The 27198-nt window shown below is 45.6% G+C and overlaps 1 protein-coding gene across 17 annotated transcripts; it reads right to left on the bottom strand.

Annotated features, from left to right (window-relative positions):
• Positions 1-4354: 4354 nt before the first annotated feature.
• On the bottom strand, positions 4355-26908 carry Fam71f1 (family with sequence similarity 71, member F1). 17 transcript variants are annotated; one of them, XM_030255471.1, is made up of 9 exons: positions 26720-26908; positions 22261-22363; positions 20930-21323; positions 19565-19744; positions 16413-16665; positions 13683-13804; positions 9691-9728; positions 6212-6379; positions 4357-4870 (listed from the first exon to the last, which is right to left on the bottom strand). In XM_030255471.1, exons 3-9 carry the CDS (start codon positions 21085-21087, stop codon positions 4857-4859), a joined length of 933 nt encoding a protein of 310 aa, XP_030111331.1. In that variant the 5' UTR covers positions 21088-21323; positions 22261-22363; positions 26720-26908; the 3' UTR covers positions 4357-4856. The 17 variants fall into 17 exon arrangements, with proteins under 17 accessions (NP_001276592.1, NP_001276593.1, NP_997141.2 ...); XM_017321651.1 differs by having other exon boundaries at positions 9691-9734; positions 19565-19749; positions 26720-26894; XM_017321652.1 differs by having other exon boundaries at positions 19565-19749; positions 26720-26894.
• Positions 26909-27198: the final 290 nt, after the last annotated feature.

The following is a 27198-nucleotide window of genomic DNA, read 5'->3' as shown; positions in this document are numbered from 1 at the left end:
CCTGACAAACCGATCCAAACTGGAGAGTTGGCTTTTGCCAGAATATCCAGGAGGAGAGTCCTAGAAATTCATTTCTCATGAGCAGCTTTTTGGCATTTCTGCCTCACAAGCTGACTCCACCAGAGTGCCCTGACAAGGCTGTATCTAAAATACAGAGAGCATATGTATGATGTCAGAGTTAGCTTCAGCTATCAACTTGACACAATCCAGAGTCACGTGGGAACAAGGAACGTACGATATTGCCACCATCAAACTGGCCTTTGGAAATGTATGTAGGATTTTTAAAGCTGGTAATTGATGTAGGAGTACCCAAGTCTCCCCTAGGCAGGTGAACCTGAGCAGTTTAAGTAGCTGAGCAAACTTTGTGAGCAGTGTTCCTCCGTGTCTCTGCTTCAGTTCCTGTCCCCAGGTTCCTGCCTTGAGTTCCTGCCTTGGCTTCATGCCATGATAGACTGTAACCTCTAGTCAAATAAGCCCCTTTCTCCCCCAAGTTGGTTTGGTCAGTGTTTATCCTACCAACAGGTAATCTAGGATAGAAATTGATCCAATTAAAGCAGGCTTCCCATTCATTATTATCTCTTGTTGACTATATCTTGTTATATCTGTTGTTGTCTTTGGTTTTTATTGCAAAAATACATGTTTAGTATTAAATGTTTCTCATCGAGAGAACTGTAAAACTAATTATTGTTGGTTAGCTCTCCCTAGTTTTCCAAACATTCGGTAGTTGAAAGTTTGTAATTATTGCACATAAAGCTTTGCTGCAGTGTTGGATGGTGGGTGAGCTTCCAGCGCTTCCTTCTTATTGGAAACATTGCTTCCCCTGCAAAGTCCCAAACCTTGGTGTGCTAGCTCAGGGATGTGTGTTTTGGATTAGGGTTATGCCCTGCTTTGGGGATTAATTTTCTCAGATTTTACCCTGAGACTATGTTTTCCCTCTGTAGCTCAGGGTTACCCCAGATTATCTCAGGGTTTACAGAAATGGGTCTGTGCTCAAGACACTGGGTAATGAACCCCTTACACGTGTCTTTCTAAGGACATTTCTTCCTTCCTTTTCAGGAACAGGGGATGCTGTTGAACAGGGCGGGAAACCTCTGTTGTAGGTCTCAGATGCCATCTGATGATGTTCTCGGCTTTTGTTTTGTGAAAGCTAGAGGTCTGCTAAGTTACTATATTCCAAAGGAAACTAGTGAGGTTTCTACAGTCCATATGGTTTACCTAATGACCAGGAAGCCGTTAGGTCGGGTATACAGGAGAGCAGCAAACCACCACTAAATGAATGGCTATTAAAAAGGCTAAAACTGGCCCAAAATAACTTGTTTCTGGACTTGCAATTATACATGATATTCTAATGGGTTAATCAGCTGTGTAGAAGGTTCTGTTTGAAGAGGGCAGCTTCCTTCTGGGAAGTTTTGATGGCAAAAGAAAAGGGTATTGGCCATCTCTGAGGGAGAGCTTCCTGGGATGAGACTCAGGCTAGACTAAGGAGGTCGTAAGCGATAGAAGAGTCTTGGGTGTGGGAGAGCAGAAGGTACATGTGGAGGATGCCAAGTAGGGAGAGAAGGGCAAGATGGCAGACACACGGGGAAATCATGGCTGGCAAGTTTGGATGAGGATTGGAAATTTTTCACCTGAGGAATCTGAGCTGAAGGTAGCAGGAAGTGTGCCAACACGAAGGGCAGAATGAAATTGAAAGGAACACATTTTCACATAAAGGGCAACTGCAAGCAGGCTACCACAGGACATGTTATTTCAAAATCCTAAAGAATGCCTTCTTGAGGAGAGGCATAGTATGAGGTACTGTTAAACCCATAGCGAGTAGGACATCACCCCAATCTCAAGGAACTGCAGCCCAGAGTAAAGATATGCTGTGGAATTCTGTCTTCTGGACATGATACCAGAAGCCAGAATAGCTGCTATTACTCCTGGAAGACCCTCCCATGTTGGGTCCACTAACATTCCCTTGCAGAAGGAAGGGCTCACGTTTCAACACCCAGTGTGATGGTTTGTATATGCTTGGTGCAGGAAGCGGCACTGTTGGGAGGTGTGGCCTTATTGGGATGGGTGTGGCCTTGTGGGTGTGGTCTTTAATACCCTTGTCTCAGTTGCCTGGAAGCAAGTTTTCTGTTAGCAGTCTTCAAATGAAGATGTAGGACTCTCAGCTCCTCCTGCACCATGCCAGCCTGGATGCTGCCATGTTTCCGCCTTGATGATAATGGACTGAACCTCTGAACCTGTAAGCCAGCCCCAATTAAATGTCCTTATAAGAGTTGCCTTGGTCATGGTGTCTGTTCATAGCAGTAAACCTCTAAGACATCCAGACACAAAGTTATCGTTTGCTGGGGGTTGGGGACTCCTTTGTGGTGTGATCACCAGTATTAGTGGTCTGTGTTGTGGTAACCCCTCACTCATGTTCCTGTGAGTAACCTCAGAGAACCCAATGGTTCACCAAGCTAGACTTGGGTGGACCCAATTCTTTGGTGTGTTGTTGCCCTATCTGGGGTGAATGGAAAGACTTCCAGGTGGGGGAGGGAATCATACCCTGGAAGTATGTCAATGAAAGCTGGAGAGATAGTGAATACTGGAGATTCCCTGTGAATAATGGCCCGACTTAGGAAGAGAAAGAAAATGAAAATAAGCCATGCATACGAGAGAGGTTTTCAAAGTAAGAACAATGGGAAGGAGATACAGCTTAGTCAGCAGAACACATCTAGCACCCACAAAACCCTGGGTTCAAGCCCTAGTGGTGCTACAAATCAGGTGGGAAGGCACATGCCTGTGTGTAGAGGCAGAAGGCTCAGAAATCAAGATCATGCTCTGCTATATAGCAAGTCTGAAGCCAAACTGAGATACATAACACCCTTTCTCAAAAACAAATAAAAAAAGGTATAACACAACCTGTACATATCACTTAAAACTATATACATATATACAATTTCATATATAATTTAAAAAAATGAGGGTTGACAAGATGGTTCAATGGGTAGAGGTGTATTCTGCCAAGCCTGATGACTGGAGTTCAGCCCCTGGAATTCACATAAGGAAGAAGAGAAACAGTGTCTACAAGTGCTTATGTGCTGTGACATGCACAAGTGCACACACACACACAGAGGGGGGGGGGAGAGAGGGAGAGAGAGGGAGGGAGGAGAGAGGGGGAGGAAGGGAGAGAGAGAGAGCAAATAAAAAATTAAAATGTTTTAGAGTTAGCATTGAAAAAAATTAAGGCAACACTCAAATGTCTGGACTGTGGCTCTGTGTAGCTCAATGGTAGAGTGCTCGCCTAGCACACACAAGGCCCTGAGCTCACTATTCAGTACAGCAGCATAAAATCTCCAAATGGTCCTGATGCCTGAGGAGGGAGATGAGTAGAGCACGGTGCCTGAGGAAAGGCGACAGAAAGAATTTGTAGGCTGGAGAAGACACTTAGGAGTCTGTCCAGGAGGCAGCTTATGGAGAACAGAAGTGCATTCTCAGAAGCAAAGTTGGGGCCAACAAGAAGCCCAGAATCAGAAAGTAGGACTTAGGAGTGACACCCTTAAGCAATGATGCCACCAACTACACTCAGGACATACCAGTCCATTCTACTTCTGAAAACAGAGCTTAGGGTCTGCTGTGGGTGGGCACGGCGCTCTGAACTGCAAAGGCTGATGTGTCCTTACTCTGCAGTACAATTACACCCTCCACAAATAGATGAAGTGTTTCCTATGTGCCAGGCACTGCTCTGGGCACTGTGAATGCGACCGTAAGCAAAGGGGTTTAAATTCTGTCACAGTGCTTACATTTGGATCTGAAGGAGCAGGTTAGACAGACAAGATTTTAAAAGCAAGGAGTAGTAAAATTCAGTATTTTACTGTAGGGAGGATGTTGAGATGACCACGAGTTTGACGCCGACTGGCTAATTCAATGAGCAACTCATCAACCACGCGTGTCCATGTTTCAGGGGCTGTCAACCCAAAAGGTTGCACGAGTGTTTGTACGATGGAGACAATCGCAAACCTAGTTAGTTTGAACAACAAAAGGAAAAGTCACCCTACCTTAACTCTTCACCTTCCGGGTTCCTATAATAATTGTTCCTAAGGGGGGCTGGTTATATAACTCAGCCGGTGAGTGTTTGCCTAGCATGCATGAGATCCTGCGTTTGGTCCCCAGCGCCACAGAAACCGGAAGTGGTTGAAAATGCCTGTAACCCCAGCATCCATGAGGTGGGATATGTGAGCCCCTATCTCAAAACCCAAACAAGAGATTGTTCCTCAGCTTCTAACCCAGGGCGAGGTTGAAGAGCCTGAACTGGGAGCCAGGCAGAGGGAGAATGAAGTTGTACCAGAGCGATGTGAGTAGAGAGGAAACCACACGTCTCTCCTCGGTTTATGGCTTTACTTTTTAAATTAGATAAATAGACGCTTGGCGGGGCATCTCTCAGAGATGTACTTCCTGTCTAGTTCTCTTCAGCTTTTCTCCCAGGTCTCTTCTGTTTCCTTGTGTTACTTATTTTCTTTCTGCCTGTCTTCTCCAACTCCCTCCACCAGCTTCCGTGTTCCTGCTCCTCCGGGCTTGCTTTCCCTCGCCGCATAGCATCGCTCTTCTCCAGGCTCCAGACTTTTGGACAGTGCACCCCAATCGACCTGACTGATCGCCCGGCTACGGGTGCAGGTTGCTGTATTCTGAGGCGGTGGTGAGAACACACGGAGAGGCTGACGGAATGAGGAGGCGCTCTTGTCAGTGCTGCTGAGATAACTCTGGTTCGCTCCTAGTAGCAACTTCCTGCTCCCCTTTGTCCAAATAGAGCCCCCCAGAAACTGAATGCTGAAGAGAAGTGCTGGTGCGGGCTGCATAAACTCTCCCCAATGGGAAAGGAAGCATCATATAGAGTTTCCTGTGAGTGCCAGAAAGAAAAGTAGTCAATATCACATAGGTTACCTGAAAAATTCTTCTGTGAATGCATAGACACAATAATGGCGCTTTTGTCTGTGGGGCTTTTAGAAACTGCAGATAATTCCAAACTATATAAATGTCATGTCTTCTAATATATGAGTCAGATAAAGTTTAATTCATAGGCATGATATGATATTATCAATGTGCCTAGGTATTAAACAAACAATTGTGTTCTAACAAAAGTTATGTGGCTGGGATTCCTCTCTCCAATAGTGAATCTCCATTTAGTTTTTGGACTGTATTTGGCTGTGGCTCACTGACACCTTAGAGAAACCACAGGAGGCAGTGCTTGTGCTTATTTATATGTTAACTTTTCATTTATTTAGTTGTGTGTGGGTGTATGTGCATGTGGGATCATGTGTGTGGTGGATGTAGATCGTGAAAGTAGAAAAAGAGATCATGGGAAGGCAGGAAGACATCCTGAGGAGAGAGAGGACAGAGCAATGGGATGCAGGGGACAGAAAAGCAGAATAGTGCCTATTTGGGAAAGAGAAGGGGACCAGCAAGAAGGGGGCAGTGGAAGTAGGGCAGGGGTGTGGGGTACAGGAGAACAAGGTATAATGACACCTACTTGAGAAGTGGCGTAGTGACTGCTTGCACAGTTACTAACTGAAAACCAGAAAAATGCCACAACGAAACAAACCATCGCTTTGTACGTTCATTTAAAAATTACTTTAAAAATAAAGCTTTTTCAAAAATAAATACAATAAATAAATCTAACACACATTCTCCCACCTTCCTTAGGACAACTTAGTTGTCTGTTAGACACAGTGCATGGAAGGTACTTCACAATACTTGTTGAATGAATGCAGGATGGGGAGGCTTGGAGTGTGGAAAGTTTGCCCTTGCCCAGCCCAACCAGCTAGCTCCTTTCCATCTTGGTACTCCACCACCATCAGTTAGAAAGACACCAAGAGCTACAGGGAAGGAGAAGGGTGGGAAGGACCACGGGAACTCCAGAACTCCAGGAGGATCCCCTTATGCCTCCCCACACAGCAAGAAAAAAAAGGCTCTCATTCCAAGATCACCAGTTTAACAGTCTGTCCTTTGGTGCTACTTGAGGGGACTCTGGGGTTTTTAGAGATACCACACTACAGAGTTTCACTCAGTATCATTGGAGGCAAAGACAAGGGAGATAAGTAGCGCTGAGGTCATTGTGGCCTCATCCCCTGCCCCTGGCATTTGGAATCACTTCAAGGACCCTAGGACAGGGTCCTGATTCTGAACTTGAACTCCAGCCTGTCCCAGGAAGGCCACCAGATCAACCCCATCACCACTGTACCTCCAGTTAGGGACAGCCGTGGCCTGCTGGAGGCAGCCAGAGTACCGAGGAGTGAGAGGGGCTGTGGTCCAGAAGGGTTTTCTCTTTCCCATTCTCCGAACATGAATGCATCCCTCCAGTTGAGATCACAGGTACAGGGGATGCTGTCTTCACAGGGAGTAGCTTTCTCTAGTTAAGAAAAGGAATATATTTGCACTCTCGCTCACAGCACTCTCTGGAAGCTAATAGCCAACAGTTTTGGCAGAGAAAGCCATTATATGCCAGGCTCCTTTTACCGTTGCTAACAACAGTGTAAAGGCAACTGTCCCACAATCCCCATTTTACAGATAAGGACTCTGAGGCCCACAGAAGCTGGCTAACTTACTAATGGCCACATTATGGAGAGACAGACAGAGTCAACATGCAAAGCCAACCAACCTGGCTCCGGAGCTCATGTTCTTGATCACAACACAACGTGATATTGAACAAAATGGCCTCAGTAAATGGAGAAATGACATAGTTGGGGCAGGTTACCTGAATAAGTCTCCCTAAGGATACTCAGTCAACTGAAGTGACAATGGCCTTGAAAACAGAGGAGCAAAGCCAGAGCCTGTTCTTAGACCCTTTGCCCCTTGATTTTCAGAATATAACCAAAACCTTGGCATTAATTGGGATCAAATTAGAAATGTATGTGCTCAAGGCTCTTTGCCCTGGTCAAATGAATTAGAAGCAAAATCTTAACAAGACCAAGGGTCAGCTTGCGTCCCTGATAACGGGGGCACATGGCACATGGGTTAGCTTTGAGCCTCTGGTTGTCTAGACTGAACACACACACACACACACACACACACACACACACACACACACACACCATCCCCACCCCCACTCCTCCCCCATCCCCATCCCCAGGCGAGCTCTGAGCTCTTGCACAGCCTAGGTCGATCTTGAGCTTCCAGTTCCTCCTGTCTTTGCCTCTCAGGAGCTGGGATTACAGGCATGCACTGCAATGTCTAGCCGTGAGTGTCTGAGTATATGTGTATGTGTCTGTGCCTGTGTGAATGAAGGTTCTCTCAGAAACCAGAAGCATCAGGTCTCCCCTGTTCACTCTGGATCTGGGGTTACAGGTAGTTGTGAGCTACCCCAAGTGGATGCTGGGACCAGACAGACTCTCTGGAATATGATTCTTAACCACTGAGACAATCTCTTTGGCCCATGGGTTTTGGAGATCAAACTCGGCTCCTCATTCTTCCAAGACAAGAACTTTACTGAGTTATCTCCACAGCCACCACCACCCCCTTTCTATCAAGAAATTCCAATGAAGTTCAGTAGGAGGCAGCAAGAGTCCCAACAGCCTAGCATATCATTTCTCTTTGCAGGCCAGTGCTTGACCCAGGAAGAAAACAGGATCCAGAGAACATTCCAGTGTGGCTCATTAAAATCAATCTAAGAACATCCTAACATTAGATACCCTGAAATTCTTTTTCGTGTTAAGGATCTTACGATGTAGCCCAGGGCTATCCTGTAACTTGCTCTATAGACCAAGCCAGCCTCAAACTTGAGGCCTCTCTCCCAACTCAGCTCTCTGAGTACTAGGAATGACAGGTATACACCCCTGGGTGGCTGTCCTGAAATTCTAAAGCTTTTCTCTCCAGCCCCAGCAATCATTAGAATAATCTTGAGCATTCTGCTCTCCTCACCCCTAACCTCATGGAACAGTTTAAAGCGTGTGCATTTGTGAACGTGCTCGAATGGTACATAAAACCAGAAAATGTTGTTGACATCGTGTCAAAGATCAAGGCCTGTGAGAGAGCAGTCGCAGATCCGGAGGAAGTGAGCTGTGTGGATTCAAAAATTCATATTAGGAGCCCGGCATGGTGGCGCACACCTTTAATCCCAGCACTTGGGAGGCAGAGGAGGATTTCTGAGTTCAAGGCCAGCCTGGTCTACAGAGTGAGTTCCAGGACAGCCAGGGCTACACAGAGAAACCTTGTCTCAAAAAAATTCAGATTTGGGATGACTCTTGAAAAAAATCAAGACCAGTAACACCAGGCTTTGTGCCTACATGGCAGCAATTAACCAAAGCCTTGACTAAAATAGCCACTGTTTTTGTTGCCGCTGTCTCTGCCACTCTTGATTGTCTTTTTAATGTTGAAAATGGGGTCAGTTGCCAGAAGTTTTTTAGATTTTCTTATTATATTTTATGTGATAACTATTTTGCCTACATGTGTGTCTGTGTACCACATGCTTGCCCGGTGCTCCTGGAGGCCAGAAGAGGGCATCAGATCCCCCAGGACTAGAGTCACATTCATTTGTCAGCTGTCATGAGTTGGGAATTGAACCCAGGTTCTCGGCAAGAACAGCGAGCGTTCCTAACTGGTGAACCATCTCTCCAACCCTGCTAGCATTTGTTTAATTTCCATAAAGTAAGAGTCAACCACTCCTCTCGCCCACGTTCCCTCAGACCTCAGACCTTTATCAGTTTATTCCTCCTATACTGGATTAGTATTTAGCTATCATGATGTGACCATCTCCTGAGACAGAATGAGAATTAACTTGTCAATGGTCTTAGATCTAGATATTTATTGAACTCCCATGGTGTCCCCGAGTGCTGTGTTTGCTTCTCTAGATGACCTGGAGGCAATTTAGCATTCATTAAGAAATAAGCCTTAACCTATAAGAGAACCAGAGTATAGTATGAGAGGTCATTGGGGACACAAGTCTTGGCAGGAGCGTGCGGTCTAGGATGGAGAAGGGGCTTAGAGGGGCTCCTTGGGGAAGGAAGTGAGTGAGGGATGACTAAGGTATGAGAAAGCATGGTTGGAATCTGACTGCAACAGATGTGGCTGGAGTAGAGACGTGACAGAGAGCATGTGGTCAGGTGAGGCGACCGAGGTGGGAAGCTGATGAAGGACCACATCCACAGGACCTGGGCTACGCTAGAATTTGGCAGCTGCTCCTTCTAGAACGTCTTGTTTTCTCACATTCTGCCCCGATCCTATCATAGATGGCTCTGCTTAGAAACCAACCTTCTTGAGCCAATGTCCTAGAAGGAGTGAAGGACCTTCATATGCCTCTGTCACCCCGGCATAAACTTTGAATGGGGGCTAGAAAGGAGCTCTTGCTCTGTCCCCACATGACCATCCCTTTGAGAAAAGGTGGTATGTATGACTGGCACTTGAAGAACCTCCAGTGATCACCTTTGACTACTAAATCCATAAATCCACAAATGGATACTGCAGATGTAAAGGAAGGGTCTGGCTGGGGTCATTCTGTGGAACTGGAAATGAAGAGTATAGAAAGATCTCAAATAAATAAATGGTTGGGACTTGGTACCAAATTGCCTTTGGTGGTCAAAAAGCTCAGAGAGATGCCAACTATGGCATGGAGATATTATGGTACTCCTGGTGGCATCCAGAAGGCCAGAGGATGCATTGTGGGGAATCTGTGTCCTATGACACAGCAGCTATGTCTCCCAGCACACACCCTGCATCCTTCCTTACCTGAGCTGGTCTTGTTGATGTGCATCTTTTCGCTCCTGCTGGAACTCCAGTCATTTCAGGGTCAAGGAAACAAAGATCAAAAGTTAAGGAGAAAAACATTGAACTCAGTTTGTTTTTGTTGATAATTTTTATATCTTCATTTTTGGAGCTATGGCCTTTTGTATCTGAGGCTGGCCTCAAACTCACTACGTAGTCGTGGATGACTTTAACTGTCTCACCCTCCTGCCTCCTGAGTGCTGGAATTACAGCGTGCACCACCATGTCTGCTTTATGCAGTGCTGGAGATTAACTCCAGGCTATGTTAGGACAAGGGTTCTAGCCACTCAGCTCTGAAGTCATTTTTCTTTTTTCTTTTTTTTTTTAAATGGAGTAGGGTTTCTTTTTTTTTTTTTTTAAGATTTATTGTTTTATTATATGTAAGTACACTGTAGCTGTCTTCAGACACTCCAGAAGAGGGAGTCAGATCTTCTTACAGATGGTTGTGAGCCACCATGTGGTTGCTGGGATTTGAACTCCGGACCTTCGGAAGAGCAGTCGGGTGCTCTTACCCACTGAGCCATCTCACCAGCCCTGAAGTCATTTTTCAAAGCTTATCCCTAGTTAAGACTTGCCCTGGGGGCTGGAGAGATGGCTCAGTGGTTAAGAGCACTGAATGTTCTTCCAAAGGTCCTGAGTTCAATTCCCAGCAACCACATGGTAGCTCTCAACTGTAATGGGATCTGATGCCTTTCTCTGGTGTGTCTGAAGACAGATACAGTGTACTCATATACGTAAAATAATTCTTTTTTTAAAAAGAAACTTTTCCTAATGCAGAAGATTTAGAGACAGATAGAAATAGGCTAGCTGTGGCTGCACTGGTTGGATGTGATGCACATTATGTTTCCAGAAGAGAAAAGGGAAAGAGGAAGTGATGGAGATGGGTAGAGAACAGAGCCCACGGCGCTGATTTGTCTGAGGAGGGGTGTGGCCTTATCTTGCATCTTGTATCTCAGCCATGTGTGCAGTCTACTGTTCAGTGGGGTGAGGCTGCTAAGGAGCGAAACCTGATAACTGCAACCAGTCTGGAAAGGGCCTGGGTGAGAACATCATCACATGGGGGTTTGTGTTGGGAAACCAAGCAAAGCAGCCGCTGGGGGAACAGGGAAGCAGAAGGGATGCTCTCTCTCACTCCAACCTCCCTGGCCCATTGCGTGGTGCACATGCCAGTCTGGACCAGTTCAGCTGCTCATCTGGTCTTTCTGAGTCTCTGCTGCTACCCTTCTATGCCACAGCTGGGGTGATTTTTCCTGATGTAAATCAGATCACAGTGCCTTCATATGTAAAACGCAAATAAGGCTCCCTTCCACTAGAATTCTAAAACCCTCCATGTGGCTTCTCAGGCTCTGCTCACCCTGGCCTCTGTCTGCTTCTACATTTTCTCTTACTCAATGGCCTTCTTGCTCTGTCCCTAAGTTTCCTTCTCTGGGCAAAGTCTCAGTCATTTGTTTTTTTCAAACAGCCTAGCTCTGCAACCCCGCCCCTTCTTTCTGGCTAGATCTCATTTCTCTAATGGGACTTAGCTCCCTCTAATCTTCCAGAATAAAAGCCAGATATTGGTGGCAGACCCAGCTATTGGTGGCAGATCCCCCGTAACCCTGCTGCCCACTTACTCTAGGGATACAGCACCTAATTTTGTTGGGGTATTGTTTTGAGGCAGGTTAGCCTAGGTTGGCCTCAAACTCACAGGAATCCTCCTGCCCCAGCCACCTGAGTGCTGGGTACAGGCAGGTACCTCCATCTCAGACTGAGAACACTTAATTTTGTCTGGGCTTGTGTTTTAAGTAGAGTGGTTCTCAGCTGTTTTGGGCCATGGGACTGAATTACAGCCAGTAACTCAGCATGAGATATATCCGAAAGGGTCTGTGGTGGTTTGAATGAGAAATATGCATGTGCGCGCACACACCTACAGATGAGTGTCTGAACACTCAGTCACTAGTTGGTGGCTCTGTTTGGAGAGGTTTAAATGGTACAACTTTGTAGGAGGAAGTTTGTCACAGGGTTCAGGCTTTGGGATTAAAAGCCCTGTGAAATTCGGTCAGATTCTGTTCTGTATTTATGTTTGGAAGTATGAGCTCTCAGCTTCCGGTTCCTGCCACGAGCTGTTGTGTCTCCCAGCTATGGTGGGCTCCTATCCCTCTGCAGCCATAAGCTCAAGTAAACCTCATTTTATATGAATTGTCTTGGTTACGGCATTTTATCATAACGATAACATAGCTCATACAGTGTCCTTTACATAGGAAGTTAGCTGTGGATTGTGGTTATGTCTCAGGCAGGGAGATCCTGAATTCTGAGCCAGCATTGCCAACATGGTGAGACCCTGTTTCAAAAACAAAACAGAGAAGCCAGGTACTGTGCCACATGCCTGTAATTCTAGCATTTAAGGGGATCTAGAGTTCAAGGTCATCTCTCTAGTTACTTAAGTTTCAGACCAGCTTGCACTACAAAGCCAGTGATTTGTTTGAAACAGTCAAAACCTTATTTCAATATACCTCTCTTCTGTTAGAACTCAGCACCAGTCCAGAATGTGACATTCTACGTAAACCTTTCTTAATTGCAGTTTTCTGTATGGTCATTACACAGTGACGGTCTTTGGCGCAAGCTGTAAAACCTTTCCTGAGACAGTCAGTAATGCACACTAAGATCTGTTGAGATCCCATTCACATCTCCTTCCCAACCTGACAAAATGCATGCTAAGCCCATGTTTAATCCCGACAGTACCTGGGTGAGACTGGTACTATTATCTTTTAAGTACTATAGAACTGAAAGCCGAGGCACTGGTCTCTGAGCCTTCACCCCCCACCCCGAGTGCCTCTGAGCTCTCTTGGTTTTCAGGGTACTACCCCAGTTCTAGTCAGTTTACCCTGTGCTGTTCTAACTGGTGCCTGTTAGGACAAAAATCGCTCCTCTTGGGTTGAGCAATAGCTGAGTGGCAAAACCTAGGAAGGTTGAGCCCTACAGTCAATCCACAGTAAACTGGAGTCAGGGTGGAGGTGGGGGGGTGTATATCCCTTCCATAGCCTGGAATGGTGGCACAAGCTGTCTTATATTTCCAGCACTTGGGAAGTGGAGGCAGAAGGGTCAGGAGTTAAGATCATTCTTAACTACATAGGGTCTTTGAGGCCAGCCTGGGCTACGTAAGACCTATCCTAAAACAAAACAGAGACACTTCTTTTTGTCACTTTGTTTTTCTCTCCTAGTGATATTTACTAGTTTATTTTTGGTTTTCCTTCTCTGTATGTAGCCCAAGCTAGTCTGGAACTCATTCTGCAGCCTGGGCTATGCTCAACTTCGAAACAATCTGCTTGTCTTGGACTCTTCAGTGCTGGAATGACGGACGTGAGTCACCACCTGGCTTCCTGTCTCTCATATCATAGTGCATCATCAAATGCACAGGACGTTTCTTCAGGAATGGAGAAGACAGGCCTGAACCCTTGAGCATCCAAGGAGGAACAACATTAGGATCTTTATAAAGTCCAGACAGAGCCCCAGTCAGAGGAAATGAAACCAGTATACAGGAGGGTTTAAAGCCACGGTTATATGGTTATGTGGCTATGTGGTTATGTGGTTATATGGCTATGTGGCTATGTGGCTATGTGGTTATGTGGCTATGTGGTTACGTGGTTACGTGGTTACGTGGTTACGTGGTTATGTGGTTATGTGGTTATGTGGTTTTGCTCTATAGAATCAGTTACTGGGTTAGTATTTAGCTTTCATTCATCCATGTCTGTTACTCATTTTCATTGCTGAAAAAGTATTTTCCTTTATATATAACTCTTCTGGAGTCAGGCCCGCCTGGCCTGCTGTGTGGAGACAAAGACTATGGCAATGACACCAGGTACTGTGTGACAGTATATCACATCCCTAACCGTGCTCCTGCACTGAGGGTCTTACCTCTGGGACCTCCTGGGCTACAGAAAAGGGTGGTATGGGCTAACCTGAGTTAAATCATGTACCTGTACTGTTTCTGCTGATGCAAGTCGGAAAAGATCTGGGAGAGGGTCTCGCTCTCCCCCTGGGCCATCAGATGTGTGAGGCTCTCACTGGGCTGGAGGCCTTTCGATTTCTTCTGCACTAACTATATGGAGAAAAACCAAACAAACACAACAGGAGGTTAAGCCTTGGGATCTCTGCATTTTCTTAACACCAAGCTTTATCTAGACTCTAAAACATCAGGACCCAAACTCTCCCAATAGGCAGCCATACAAGTCTCTCAAGGAAGCAGTTTTCTTTGTCGGTATTTGGTATAAATATTCATTGGTGCGTTGGAGGTAAGGCCCTCATTGCATACTTGCCAATGTAGATTTCGAATGCTTACCTTGTTAATATGAATTTTAACAGCGAGTGCTACTTGTTTTTATACTTAAACATATAACTTATGAGAAGCCAATGCTTAAAACACCAATTCCTTTAAGAAAAGCCCTAGATGCAGTTGCTTTGCGGATGTGTAGAACATTTGTAGCTGTTTATGTGTATGTGTGTGTGTGCATAGGCGCACATGCACACACATGAGAACACATGAGTGTTTTCCTCTATCATTTTCTACTCCATACTCTAAGACAGGCTTGCCCACTGAACCTGGTTCTCATTGACTCTGCTGGGCAGTGAGTCCCAGGGATCTTCCCCAATGGGGCCTATGAACGCCCTGACCAGGGATCCTCCTGTCAGGAAACTGGATTCACCTGAAGCCATATAAAGGAGATTGGGAGAATAATTATCCCACTAATGAATAACGTCCCTTTACTTCCTAGACGCGCCCTCCTGACACAGCTGCTTGCAGAATTTCACTGTTGCGCACACTCACTTTCCGAACTCTACCTCAGAAAGTGTAACCTCTTCTTTTCTTGTTTATCTGTTTGTTGTTGTTTTGTTTGTTTTATTTTTGTATACCAAAAGTCTATGTACAAGGCCCAACACTCTGGGTTTTCTCATGGTTTCTCTGAAGACTCCACCCCCCAAAAAAAACACCCCCAAACCTTTCTTAAGCTGTTTGCCAATCTCCATTGTCGAACATGCCTGATTTCTTGGCATCTGAAACAAAACACCTCCACAGTTCTAAAGCCACGCATGGTAATATGTGTCTGCAATCTAATCATTGGAGGCTAATGCAGGAGGATCTGGAGTTGTTGGCCATCCTGGATTTTAGAGTAAGATCATGTTTCACAACAAAACTCCTACAATTACCAACAACAATGGATTATGTAGAAATACATTTAACAAAAGGATGTTAAATGAGTAAGGTGCTCCATGCCCCAGAAGCCATGTAAAATCAGATGCAGTAACTCATGGATGAAATCCCAGAGCTCCCAAGGTGAGATGGGAACCAGAGACAAGAGAATTCCCCAAAAGTTGAGGGTGCACAAAAAACCTGGGGTGCACAGAGAATAACAAGGGACGCTGTCTCAAACAAGGTAGAAGATGAGGATCCATGCCTGAGGATGTACTCTGACCACTACATGTGTACCAAAGCTTGTGTGCACTTATGCACACACACACACTCAGACACATACATACACACACACACACAAGCACACAGACACACAGACACACAGACATGCACACACAGACACACAGATACAGACACACACACACAAACAGACACACACATGCACACACACACAGATGCACAGACACAAACACACAGACACATGCACACACACACAGAGACACACATGTACACACACATGCACACACATAGACACACACATACATATACACACAGACACACACACAGGGGAGGTGGTCCTATGATTCCAACACTAAGACCACCTGAGGCAGGGAATTTAAAAGCAGTTTTGGCTACCTAAGACCCCATTGTTACAAAAACAACAATAAGCAAACAACAGAATGTCTAAGATGGCTTTATAGAGACAGAAAAGAGGTAAGAATTGAAAATGAAAAACCCAAAACACTCTCTCATGGATAGGGAGATGGCTAGACCATTAAACGTGCTTGTTAAAGAGTAAGGATCCGAGTTCAGATCCCTAGCATCCTTGAAGAGAGCCATCACTGCTGGACACACTGCTAACCCTCGCACTGGGGTGGATGTGGGCCAGCAGACCGGAGGATGGCTGGGGTTTGCTGGCTACAAGCCTAGCAAAAATCCCCAAAGCTCCAGGTTCAGTGAAATACTCTATCTCAGAGGAATATGGCAAAGAGCAATAGAGGAATATACATGAAGTCCTCCTCTGGCCTCTGCATGTTCCTCACAGTGCATACAACCACTACACACACACACACACACACACACACACACACACACTCCAGAAAAGTCTCTTTTGGACTGGCTTGGTAGAACATACCTGTCTGTAGGCCTGGTACTTGGCAGCTGGGAAAAGGAGGCTCAAGATTTCAAAGTCAGCTTTGGCTACATAATGAGTTTGATGCCAGCTTGGACTATAGGAAACCCTATCTCAAAAAACCAAACCAAAAAAAAGCCCAAAAGACAAAGGTAGAGCTCTTGTCCATTTCCACTGAACTGTAGTCAGAGCTGATCGTTGTATGACTGTGTATATTTACTGAAGCAAATGTACTTAGCAAGGGCTGTTCCGTTCTTATAAGTGCTACCGTGTCTGGAACAGAGTTAAAACTGAGGGCACCTACACAGGACTCTCAGCAGCAGCTGTTCAGAGGTCACCCTTCTCCAAATCTGATCTTGGCTGAAGACTAGCAATGGGACTTCTTACCTCAGTCTTTCCACCTGGGCTGCAAAGGCTCTTGGGTACCAGGCAGTGAGTGACAAGGATGGTAGGGTCCTTGGTGGTGATGGACAGACCCTTATGCAGAATTTGAACCAGGCGGATCCAAAAGTGGAAGACAGTCTCAGGGTGGTCGGGATGGAGCTTCAGATAGTAGATTTTCTCGGTGACTGTCCTCAACCGCAGGACGCGTTCCTGGTCGTCCCAGATCTGGAGCTCCACAAACTTCAAAGGGAGAATGCTAAAGGCATAGAAGACAATAAATACCTGGATCACCCCATGACTTCTGGTGCGTCTCTTCAAGGATGGGGAACTTTTAGGAGTAGCAAAGTGGTGGTAGCTAATGGTGCTCAAACTCTGAGGAAAGGAGATTTCCTTGGGGCACTTAAGATACAGAATTTCCAAGATAATCCCAAAGATTTCGATTCACTAGATGTGGGCTGCAGCCCTGGCATCTGCTTCTCTTACCGGGCCATGATTTTCAGGCCAGCATCCAGGGATCCCGTGCCACAGATGCAGCTCAAGAATAAGGTTGTTGAAGACATGGGGTTTTGTCGTTTCCTTCTTGAAAATCCCACCTGCGTAGCTTGTTCATTCATTAACCTCCATGAACCCTAGACTGCCCGAAAGAGCTGGCTCAAGGACCTGGCTTAGATCTATTATTATTAGTCACCTGCAGTGGGCGGTACTTGTTACAGGTATAAGGGCATCATAATGGAGAGCTCCAGCAGGAGGTAGCTTGGAGGAATAAGGGGTTTTCTAGACCTCTGGTATCATCTAGAGATTCTTGAGATGGTTTTCAGATTGAGTAAGGAGGTCTTTTTTGGCTTGAATATCAAATGCCCCCGGAGGTTTATTTGTTTGAATGCATGGCCCCTGGCTAGTGGTGCTATTCGGGAAGGCTATGGAACCTTTAGAAGGCTAAGCCTTGTTGGAGAAAGTACTTTACTTGGGGGGGGGGGGGCGGAGCTTTGAGGTTTTATAGCCAGGCTTCACTTCCTGTTCTCTGTTTCCTGTTTAGATGCAATGTGATCGGTCAGCTTCCTGTTCTTGCCACTGTGACCTCCCCTTCTCCATCATGGTGGACTCTAGGCCCCCTACCCCCAACCCCCTGGAAATGTAAGTCCAAATAAACCTTTTCTCCCCTAACCTGCTTTTTGGCTAGGGCCTTTGATCACAGCAACAGAAAGGAGAATGAAACAAAGCCCAAAGATCAAGCAGGGCAATTCTATCCCAAACATCATACTACGCTACAGCCTTAAGTAGGGCTTAGTTTACTGTTTTATAGAGGAAAATTGCAGCCGGTGACTTGTGACACAGAAATCGAGTCTAGTTAGTTGTACACCCAGGACTGAAGAGAGCACGCCTCTTCCAAGCAGCTCCACCTATCAGGTCTCACTGCCTCATTACCACTTACCCAGAGGCCCAGAGGTTTCCTGCTAAATTAGAAGAGCGAGGCAAGGAGGTAAATGTGCTTGGAGACAGCCCTCCACCCCTGTCCATGGAAAACTTCCCTTTGCCCAAACCGTCTGTGCTACCAGCAAAAGACCTGCCGTGTCTCACCTAACTTGTGTGTGTGTGTATGTGTTATATGCGTGCATGCTCACCATGTTTGCCCATGCATGTGCTGATGCATGGAAGCTGAGCGTCAGCATCTCTGTCTTCCTCTATTGAAGCACATCGTTTAAAAAAAAAGTTTTTATCTTTACTTTTGAGACAGTGTCTCTCTAGAGAGCTCTGACCTGGAACTCACTATGCAGAACAGGCTGGCTTTGAACACACGGAGATTCACCTGCCTCTGCCTCCTGAGTGCTGGGTTTAAAGGCGTGTGCCACCATGTCTAGTTTAAAATTTTATGTGGAGTCTGTATGCATGTGAGTGTGTGCATGGGGATTCTGTGTGCGTGTATGTCTGCAAACCATATGTATACAGTACCCACAGAATCCAGAAAAGAATGTCTGATCCCCTGAGACTGGAACTACAGTTAGTTATTAACTGCCACCAAGAGGAAGCCGTGACTTTAACCACTGAGCCATCTCTACACCCCCCCCCCCCGTATTTTATAGGCACAGTTTCTTAAGAAAGAAAAAGAGCACTTGTTGCTCTTGAAGACTGGGAAATCACGTGGTGATTCATAACCATCTGTAACTCCAATACCAGCAGATTTGACACCTTCGAACCTCCACAGGCCAAGGGCACACACGTGGTATACAGATGTTCACGAAGGCAAAACAGTCACATGCATAAAATAAAATTACTAAATCATTTAAAAATATTTAAAAAAAAATAAAGAGAAAGGCACCCCTGAGGAAGCAAGTAGGCTAGAGAGTTGGGGAGACAGTCACTCAAAAACCTCCACCAAAAATATCTGAGACACTTCTCACTGAACCTGGAGCTCATGGTTTTTCTCCTGTCTAGACTGGCTGTTACTTGCCAGTCCCTTGGACCCACCTCTCTTCCTCTATCCCTTAACCCTGGGGTTACAGGCACACACTGTACTCTGGTTTTTGCAGGACTGCGGAGGACGCAAACTCAGATACTCATGTGCATCATGCCATTGTCCCACTCAGACATCTCACCCCCAACTTGTCTTCGAGTATACATGGTTGGGGAGATGTGTATGCACATGCCTGCGGAGCTTATTATATTAGTTAGGCTAGGCTGCAAATGCCCATCTCCACCCATCTCCACCTCCCCAGTGCTGGGATTACGCATGTGCACCACTATACCCATCTTTTTTTTAAAACATGGGTTCTAGAGGTAGAGCTCCTGTCTGCATAGCATGCTCTTTACTGACTGAACTACCTCCCCAGACCCCCACCTATCTCAGGTTACTGCGGTCTAGAGCAGCTAATAGCTGGGCATGATAGTGCTATTGTGTAATCCAAGCACTCAGAATGGGGAGGCAGGTGGGCCAAGAGTTCAAGGCCAGCCTTTACTGCATAATGGGTTCATGGCCAGCCTGAGCAATAAGAGATTGTGTTCTTTCCAAAACAAAGCAAAACCAATAAACCAAAAATCCCAATCAACATCATTGCAAAGATGTCCCAGTTTCACCCCATCTTTGAATTTAACAGGTAGCCTCCCCTTGGATCTGCCCTTTACCCGTCTGGTCCGTCGTTCCCCTCTGTGTTGTTTACCTCTTCAGGTTGATGCTTGGCGCTCTGGATGGTCTGTTCCATGTCTGGCTCTGCCCCTGATGCCATTTGACTCTGGCCATAAGGAGGATGTTCGGAAGGGGAAGGCAAGGTACGGAGGAGGTCACCCCAAGGGCCATTGTGTTGGAAGCCTTATAGATTTCTTTCCAGTTTCTGCTCCTTCTGACCTGCAATGCAGCCCCCAGGCCCAGCCTGAACATTTGGCAAAAGCAGCAAGATGTTTTAGCCGGGTTTCTTCACTCAGCACTAATTTTGTTTTTGATAGCTCTGCCTGGCCGAGAACTCACATGTATAGCAGGACCAGAGAGATCTGCCTGCTTCTGCCTCCCAAGTGTTGGGATTAGAGTCATGCTGTGGTACCACTTAGCTTCTTTGGGAGAGGAGGATTAGGCTGTATTGTGGAGTGTTTGGCAGTGTCCTTAGCCTCTGTCTCCAGAGATGCTTATAGCAAACTCCCACTCTGACAACTGAAAATGTCTCAGACATTGCCAAATGTCCCTTGGAAATGAGGGATACTGCTGTGTTCAGACATGTGTTTTAATCTGTATTGGTCTAAAAACTTTAGTAGGGCTTCTGAGTAATTATTATTATTATTACTATCATCATTTTATTATCATATTTAAACAAAAAAAGGTCTTACTCTATAGCCCAGATTAGTCTCATTCTCAAGGGCATCCTCCTGCCTCAGCCTCCTGAGTGCTGGCATTTCTCCAATAGGACTTAAAGGGCCCACTATTAATGCAAGAGCAAGAACAATCACCCAGAACTCCCTTAGCATCTACTTCGTGTCTGTGGATCTCCCCTTGACAACTTCCCCACTTTGCTTAGAAAACACCCATCCTCATGGCCCTTCTATTTCTTCTAGGTTCTGTCTGGCCCAAGGGGAGGTCAGGAGATAGAGGGAGATTGAAAACACACCAAGCACCCACTAGACCATGCACCTCGCTTGTTGTGTTTAAACAGATTTGTACAGGTTTCATGCACAATGGTACCTCCCCACCAGTGAGCAGAGCCTGCACTCTAAGCTCAGGTTTCTCTGGGCCCCTAGGTCCTATTCTTTGCCAACCAATACTGACTGCCTTAACTTGGCCTCAGGTGACAGACCTGAGAATGGCATAAATTAGGAGTTCCAATACCTAAGTCCCTACTCAGCAAAGAATGCCGGACCTTTCTCACTGAGTGTACACCTACAGGAGAAACCCTGGTCAGCCTTGTGTCTCAGGCCTGCTAGCTCTCCTGCCTCAGTTTACCCTCCACTGCAGTTCTAGGGGTAACTCTTCTGGTTACATCTTGGGAACAGGTTTAGAAGAATCAAGCCGCGCTGTTCTGAATCACATGCAAGAGTACCTGAACAAAGTTGCTTTCGAACACCACGGAGTTAGGAAACAGATTGAATTCTGGAGAATGAACCATCTGGCAGAGTAGTCCTTCCTCCACTCCCAGGCCCACTCCAGGGTTCGTTTCCCCATCCACAGGCAAGAGGCCCCTGAACTTCTCCCAGGCATTCAAGGAAGGGAAGGTTGGATATGATCTTATCACTTTTACTGTCTTCTTCGATGTCCACCAAGACTTTCTAGGTGGAACTGATGTCATCATGTCTGCACATGCTCAGGGGCCCTCTGCACTGTTGTCCTGGGATCTGTCTCTTCCCTTCTGATCATGGGCAGCTGGCCAAGGCCTAAGGGGCAGCCGGTCAGCTCACAATGATGAATGGATGACATCATGAAAAACCACAGCAGGCCTGCAAGAAAGGGAATGAGGAGGAGCCTCCCATTTCCTCCTGGGCCAGTGATGCTCATGGCTGCACTTACTGACATCCCACATCCTTCTCAGGGCCCCCTTGGAGCATTCACGGAACTTGCTGGGAAACCCTGAGGCAGGCAGGAAGCAAGGACTGTTAGGATGCTTCCGCCGCTGCCCAGAAGAAAGGCCCTTCCTGTCTCTCTCTCTCTCTCTCTCCCTCTCTCTCTCTCTCTCTCTCTCTCTCTCTCTCTCTCTCTCTCTCTCTCTCTCTCTCTCGTGTGTGTGTGTGTGTGTGTGTGTGTGTGTGTGTGTGTGTGTGTGTGGTGGTGTGGTGGTGGTGGTGGTAGTGGTGGTGGTAGTAGTGGTGGTGGTGGTGGTGGTGGTGTGTGTGTGTTTGTGTGTTACTGAGGATTAAACCCAGGGACCCATACATGCAGAATGAGCCCTACCAAACTATATCCCCAGCCTACACAGGTCTTGAACTTGTTGTATTACGCCTGAACCTCCTGAGTTCATGAGTGTGCAGGATGTAGTTCATACTCCCCTCTTTACATTTGGTTGATTGGTTGATTGGTGTGTGTGTGTGTGTGTGTGTGTGTGTGTGTGTACAAATGGGTGCAAGTGTGCCACAGTGCATGTGAAAATCAGAGGACAACTTATGAAAATAAATTCTCTCCTATCAGACCATCCGGCTTGGCGGTAAGTACACACCTTTATCTGCTGGGACATCTCACCACGGAGCCATCTTGCTGGCCTCTTCCCTTACTCTCTTAGTGTAAACTATTCTAAACAGTATGAAAAGCTGATGTCTATTCAAAACTAATTTCCAGAGCCTCACATGATGTGATCACCCCCCCACACACACACACATACAACTCCCTCACCCCCTGACTTAGCATGTGAGCCTCCTCCCCACCTCCCACACCCTGGCTTACGTGCAAGAACCATTTCTGCTTCCAGGAGAGCTACTAGTGCCTGCTCTTTGGCTGCTATGGCTGGCTGGTTGCAGCTGCAGTTTTCTCCCTTCAGAGGTCAAAACTAAAGGAGCAGGAGCAATAATTAGTTTCTGACGACAAGGCTGACTATGGGTACCAGCTAGGAGGGGCAGCATTACACACCCATCTCGGTGACAGTGGATCTCCCCAAGAGCCAGAAAAATTAAAAAAAAAATCTAAATTCCTGGGTGTGGAGTGGGTCAAAGAACCAAGCAGACTGATCACCAATCAGAGTCAATGTAAGGAGAAATGGTATTCCAACTTGAACACAATTCTAGGATTTGCTAATGTGTCACCATCAAGGTCGAATGCAATAAATTTAGAAAGATGGTTTTGAAAAAAGATATGCAAAGGACAGAGCTGGATGTTATTCCTGCATTTCATCATAAAGTCAGAGAGGGGCAGAGGGACCCAAGGCTTTCCCAGTCTTGTTCTGCCAGCCCTCTTCCACAGCCACAAGGCTACACCTATCCAAACCCTTGTCACAACTCCCAGAGTAGCAGTGAAATGTCTAACTCACATTCCTCATTTTCTTTTGCTTACTATGTGGGGAAAAATGTCCCCCACCCCCCATGGTAAGATTCTTTAAGGATAGGGTCATACACCACACCCTGTGGTTTGCATTCCCCTAGGAACTGAAAAACCGTGGTATAAAAGTAATAGCCATTAAAAAGCTGTGCTCCTTTTTCAGTTAGCACTGAAGCACTTCCCTCCATGTTCTCACTAGCCTTCCACCCTCAGCGCTTTGAATCATTTTAATAACTATTTAACAGATGCTTGCAAACCCTAATACTTCTCTGATTTTTTTCTGTTAAGCACAATATTGTCTACAATTATGAAAAGAAGGGAAGAAAATAGAAAGACCAAAAAAATAACCTCAATATTAAACACTTTTTTCTTGGCAGGGCAGTGGTGGCACATGCTTTTAATTCCAGCACTTGGGAGGCAGAGGCAGGAGAGAACCTCTGTAAGTTCAAGGTTAGCCTGGTCTACAGAGTAAGTTCTAGGGTAGCCAAGAGTACACAGAGAAACCAAACCATGTCTTGAAAAGCAAAGCAAAACAAAACAGAACCAAAAAACAACAAAAATTCTTCTGGACATGTACATATCCATTTGATAACCATTTCTTTAGTGTAGAATTACTGAAATTTACTTGGGCATAGGCCATCTGGAATAGAGTACATTGTGTGGCTTCCTTTGCAGCTAGGTAAAGCCATGTGACTAGTCTATTACAGACATAAGCTCAAGTGAACTTTTTGTGAGGAACCATTGTAAGGAGAAGGCACACCCTCTTCCATGACCACCTCCCTCCCTAACCCCGCCCTTCCTCTCCCAAAATAAAACTTTCATTCCAGTGCTGAGTTGTGAAATTTTACGAAAAAAATTAGGAATATTTTTAATGTATTTATTCATTTGCATGTAGGTATAAACATGGGGTGCTGCTGTAGTGTGCAAGTAGAGGGCAAGGCACTCTCCTCTGCCACCATGTGGAGCCCAGGGATTGAGCCTCTGCAGCAAGCACCTTTCTTCACCTGCTGAACCATCCCCACAACCCAAATTTGGATATTTAAAATTAGATGGAGTCAAACCTGAGTCAGGCTGGTGTTACTAATAATAAAATTCCTGCTCACTCTTCAGGAAAGACTTTACAGCAAATGACAGCACTATTTCCCTATAGTTCTAGGCGATAAGGAAATAAAGTTAATTACAGGCTCTCTGAACCTCAGCATGACAAAGGTTTGGCTTCTGGGGACTGTAACTGTGTCCTCCCACACTAGAAAACACTGCCTTGTGCTCCTCCTGTGTTATGCGGCACTAGGATTACCATGATCACCATTCTTTGCACATCTGATAATTGCTGTGGTGACTTCTAGAGGGACACATTCTGACACTTGCTCAAAGTAACCAGAATATCTGAGGTCCAGTTGGTTCTGGGTCCAGACTTTGTGCCACTTAAGAAATGTTATTTTTAAACTAACTTCCTTCCTTCCTTGCTTGCTTCTTTCCTTCCTTCCTTCTCTTTTATCTTCCGTTGTTGTTTTTTTTAAAGACAGTGTCTCAGTATGTAGCCTTGACTGTCCTGAAACTCACTCTGTAGACCAGGCTAGCCCCAAACTCACAAAGATCCTGCCTGCCTTTGCCTCCCAAGTGCTGGGATTAGAGGTATATATTACCAAACCCTGCAAGAATATTTTTGTAAAGGTTAGTCAGAGAGGAACATGGAATTGTTGTTTTATAGGTACAGAATTTCTGTTTAGGAATGTGAGTCATGCTGGGAGGAGGGGATGGTGGCTACACCACAGTGAGTATGGGTAATGTCACTACACTGTGCCAAGTGGCTAAAATGGCGTTGTGGTGTTGTTTTAACTATAGGAAAGATACCTGGACTAAGGGATAAAGTAAAAGCCAACAATTGTATGACACAAAATCATCCCAGGCTGGTGGGTGTGACTCACAGTGAAGCACTGTCCTAATAAGTATGAGGTTTCATTTTCAGTACACAAAAAGATTATTTTGAGACAGGATGACACTCTAGCCCAGGCTGCCCTGGAGCTCATTATGCAGTCAACAGTGCTTGCACACATGGCAGTCTTCCTGCCTCAGTCTTCCAAGTTCTGGGATTACTGGAGTAAGCTACCAAGCTTAGCTCTAAAATCTATATATTTCTAAATGTCTAGAGGCCCCAGGGTGTTTGTGTGAATAAGGAACCTTAAGTGTTATTATCTTTGGGGTCAATCTGCTCTCTTTAAAGCTATTACAATGTAAAACACCCTTTGTTTCACAAACAGTACATAGTCTCTGAGAATATTAGAAAATGCGAAGCTGTGTATGTGTGTGTGTTCATGTGTATATGCTTGTATGCATGTGCCTGTGCACGTGTGTGTGTGCATGTGTACATGTATGTGTGTGGTACTGGAGATTGAATTCAGGGCCTTGCAAACACTAGGTAAGTGTTTTAGCACTGACCTCTCCAGCCCTTAGACAACTTTTTTAAAAGGCCAGCATACTCCTATGTTTTGGAGAACATTGTAAAAACAATGTCTTGCATGTGTGAGTATAGGTGTGTGAAAAACCAAAATGCTGTGTAGGGGGTTTAGTTTTGATTTGGTTTTGAAGTCTCAGGTATCCAGGCTGACTTGAACTCACTGTGTAGTTGAGGATGATCCATGACTTTGAACTTTTGACTCTCGGCCTCTAGTTGCTGCATATTAGGATTAACAGGACCATCCGCAGCAACTGGTCTCCTGCTCTATTGCTTCACAAACGTTTTTTTAATCATTTATTTTGTTTAGTCAGTACTATGTTTGTGTTCACGTAGTCTCATCTTATCTCACCTAAGGGTACATTACAATTTCCCTAAGTAACTAAAATTATTGTTTCCTTTGGCTTATCAAAATCAGCATCCAACCCAGCAGCTCATCTTCCCCTTAGTTTATTTTTATCCAGTAAAGTCTTTTCCTTAGTATACTGTCATAAAAGCATTAGGGAGCTGTCCTGCAGGTTGCTGAGCTTGCCTAGTTCCTTATTATTTAGGTCACTTCTCCAGCCATTAACTTGTTATGAAGTAGAAGTTATAGCTAAAAATTTTAAATTCAAGACAAATATTCCTTTTTAAATTAAATTAGTTATTATTTTTAGTAAAGCTTTGCTATGGGATCTGTACAAGGAACTCTCTCTCCCCTCAAGGACAATACACAGATGACTGTAGATCACAAGAGAAGTGATTCCAGAAAACAGGAGAAAATTCTTGACAAGTGTCTGCCCTGCATTTCCAACTCCTAAATTCTTAAAGTCACATGAGGGACTATGTGGGGCTGTGGGTATAGGGGAAGAGGGGGTAGGGAGAGAATGCCGCATCCTGCCAGAGTTCCTGTGCTCTGGGCAGGAGGACTACCGCGCGGCCCCAGGTGGGCATCTGACTGTGTGAAGCCACTGACCCCACACGGCGGGTGGTGGACAAGGGGCAGCCTCTGTACCAGGTTCTCAGCCTCCAGCATCCCACGCTGGATACGGCAGAGGAACTGAGAACAGAATGGGGCCCCAGGGCGACACTCTCGGCCCCTGAGATACTGGAAGAGGGCAGAGGGAGAGAGGACCCCACGCAGGCGAGAGTCTCATGCTCTACTGACTGAGCTAGCCGGACCAGGGCTACAGTTGGCATGATGGAAAAAATGTGTCAGTGATGTGGGTGACAGACTTGGGGACATCCCGTGGAAGGCCACAGAGAGGGTGAAAAGACATAGTGACTGGAGGGACATCAACCAGTGTGACATGTCGACCCAGCATGGCTAGAGCTCCCTCTGAATAGAAAAATGAATGGAACTGAACAAAAAGTACACAAAAATGGGAATAAAGCTATATCTGAAATAAAACAAAATGGCAACACAACTGGACTCACCATGTTCCAAGGTAAGTATATGAGAGAGGCAGGAATGGCTTTTAAGAAACTCCTAAGTTACTGGAATAAAAATAGAAGCATTAGACTGCAAAGATCCAGAGAAATGAAGGTGACAGATCACTGAGCAAAGAAGGCAGGGTGGCCTCAGACTTCTCAGCACTTTTAGATGTCACAAGATGATGGAACAGTGTAGAAAGAATGTTGAGGAGAAAAGAATGTGGCTGCAGAATTCTATGGACAGCCTGAGGTTCATTCAATTGTAATAGTAGCAAAAATAATCTTAAAACATTAAGCACAGTAAAGTAAATGAACATATTAGCTAATAGGAAAAAATTCATTGATCAACTTGCTAAAAGTATGGTTTACAATGTGGATATAAGCCAGGCAATGATGTGCACGCTTTTAATCCCAGCACTCAGAGAGGCAGGGAGATCTCTAAGTTCAAGGCCAGCCCTACAGAGTGAGTTCCAAGACATCCA

This window comes from Mus musculus, chromosome 6, assembly GCF_000001635.26.
Source record: "Mus musculus strain C57BL/6J chromosome 6, GRCm38.p6 C57BL/6J".
NCBI lineage: Eukaryota > Metazoa > Chordata > Mammalia > Rodentia > Muridae > Mus > Mus musculus.
Note: the sequence above shows the minus strand (reverse complement) of the source record. Positions and strands in the feature narration are given on the sequence as shown.

Excerpts from the sequence above, each read along its gene's own strand:
- Fam71f1 (XM_017321651.1), bottom strand. The coding sequence starts at position 21,178 with ATGATGACATCAGTTCCACCTAGAAAGTCTTGGTGGACATCGAAGAAG. Across the intron at positions 19,750-20,929 it reads TCGAAAGCAACTTTGTTCAG|GTCAGAAGGAGCAGAAACTG; the intron begins GTACTCTTGCAT and ends GCTGCATTGCAG. Across the intron at positions 16,666-19,564 it reads CCAAGCATCAACCTGAAGAG|CATTCTCCCTTTGAAGTTTG; the intron begins GTAAACAACACA and ends CTATGCCTTTAG.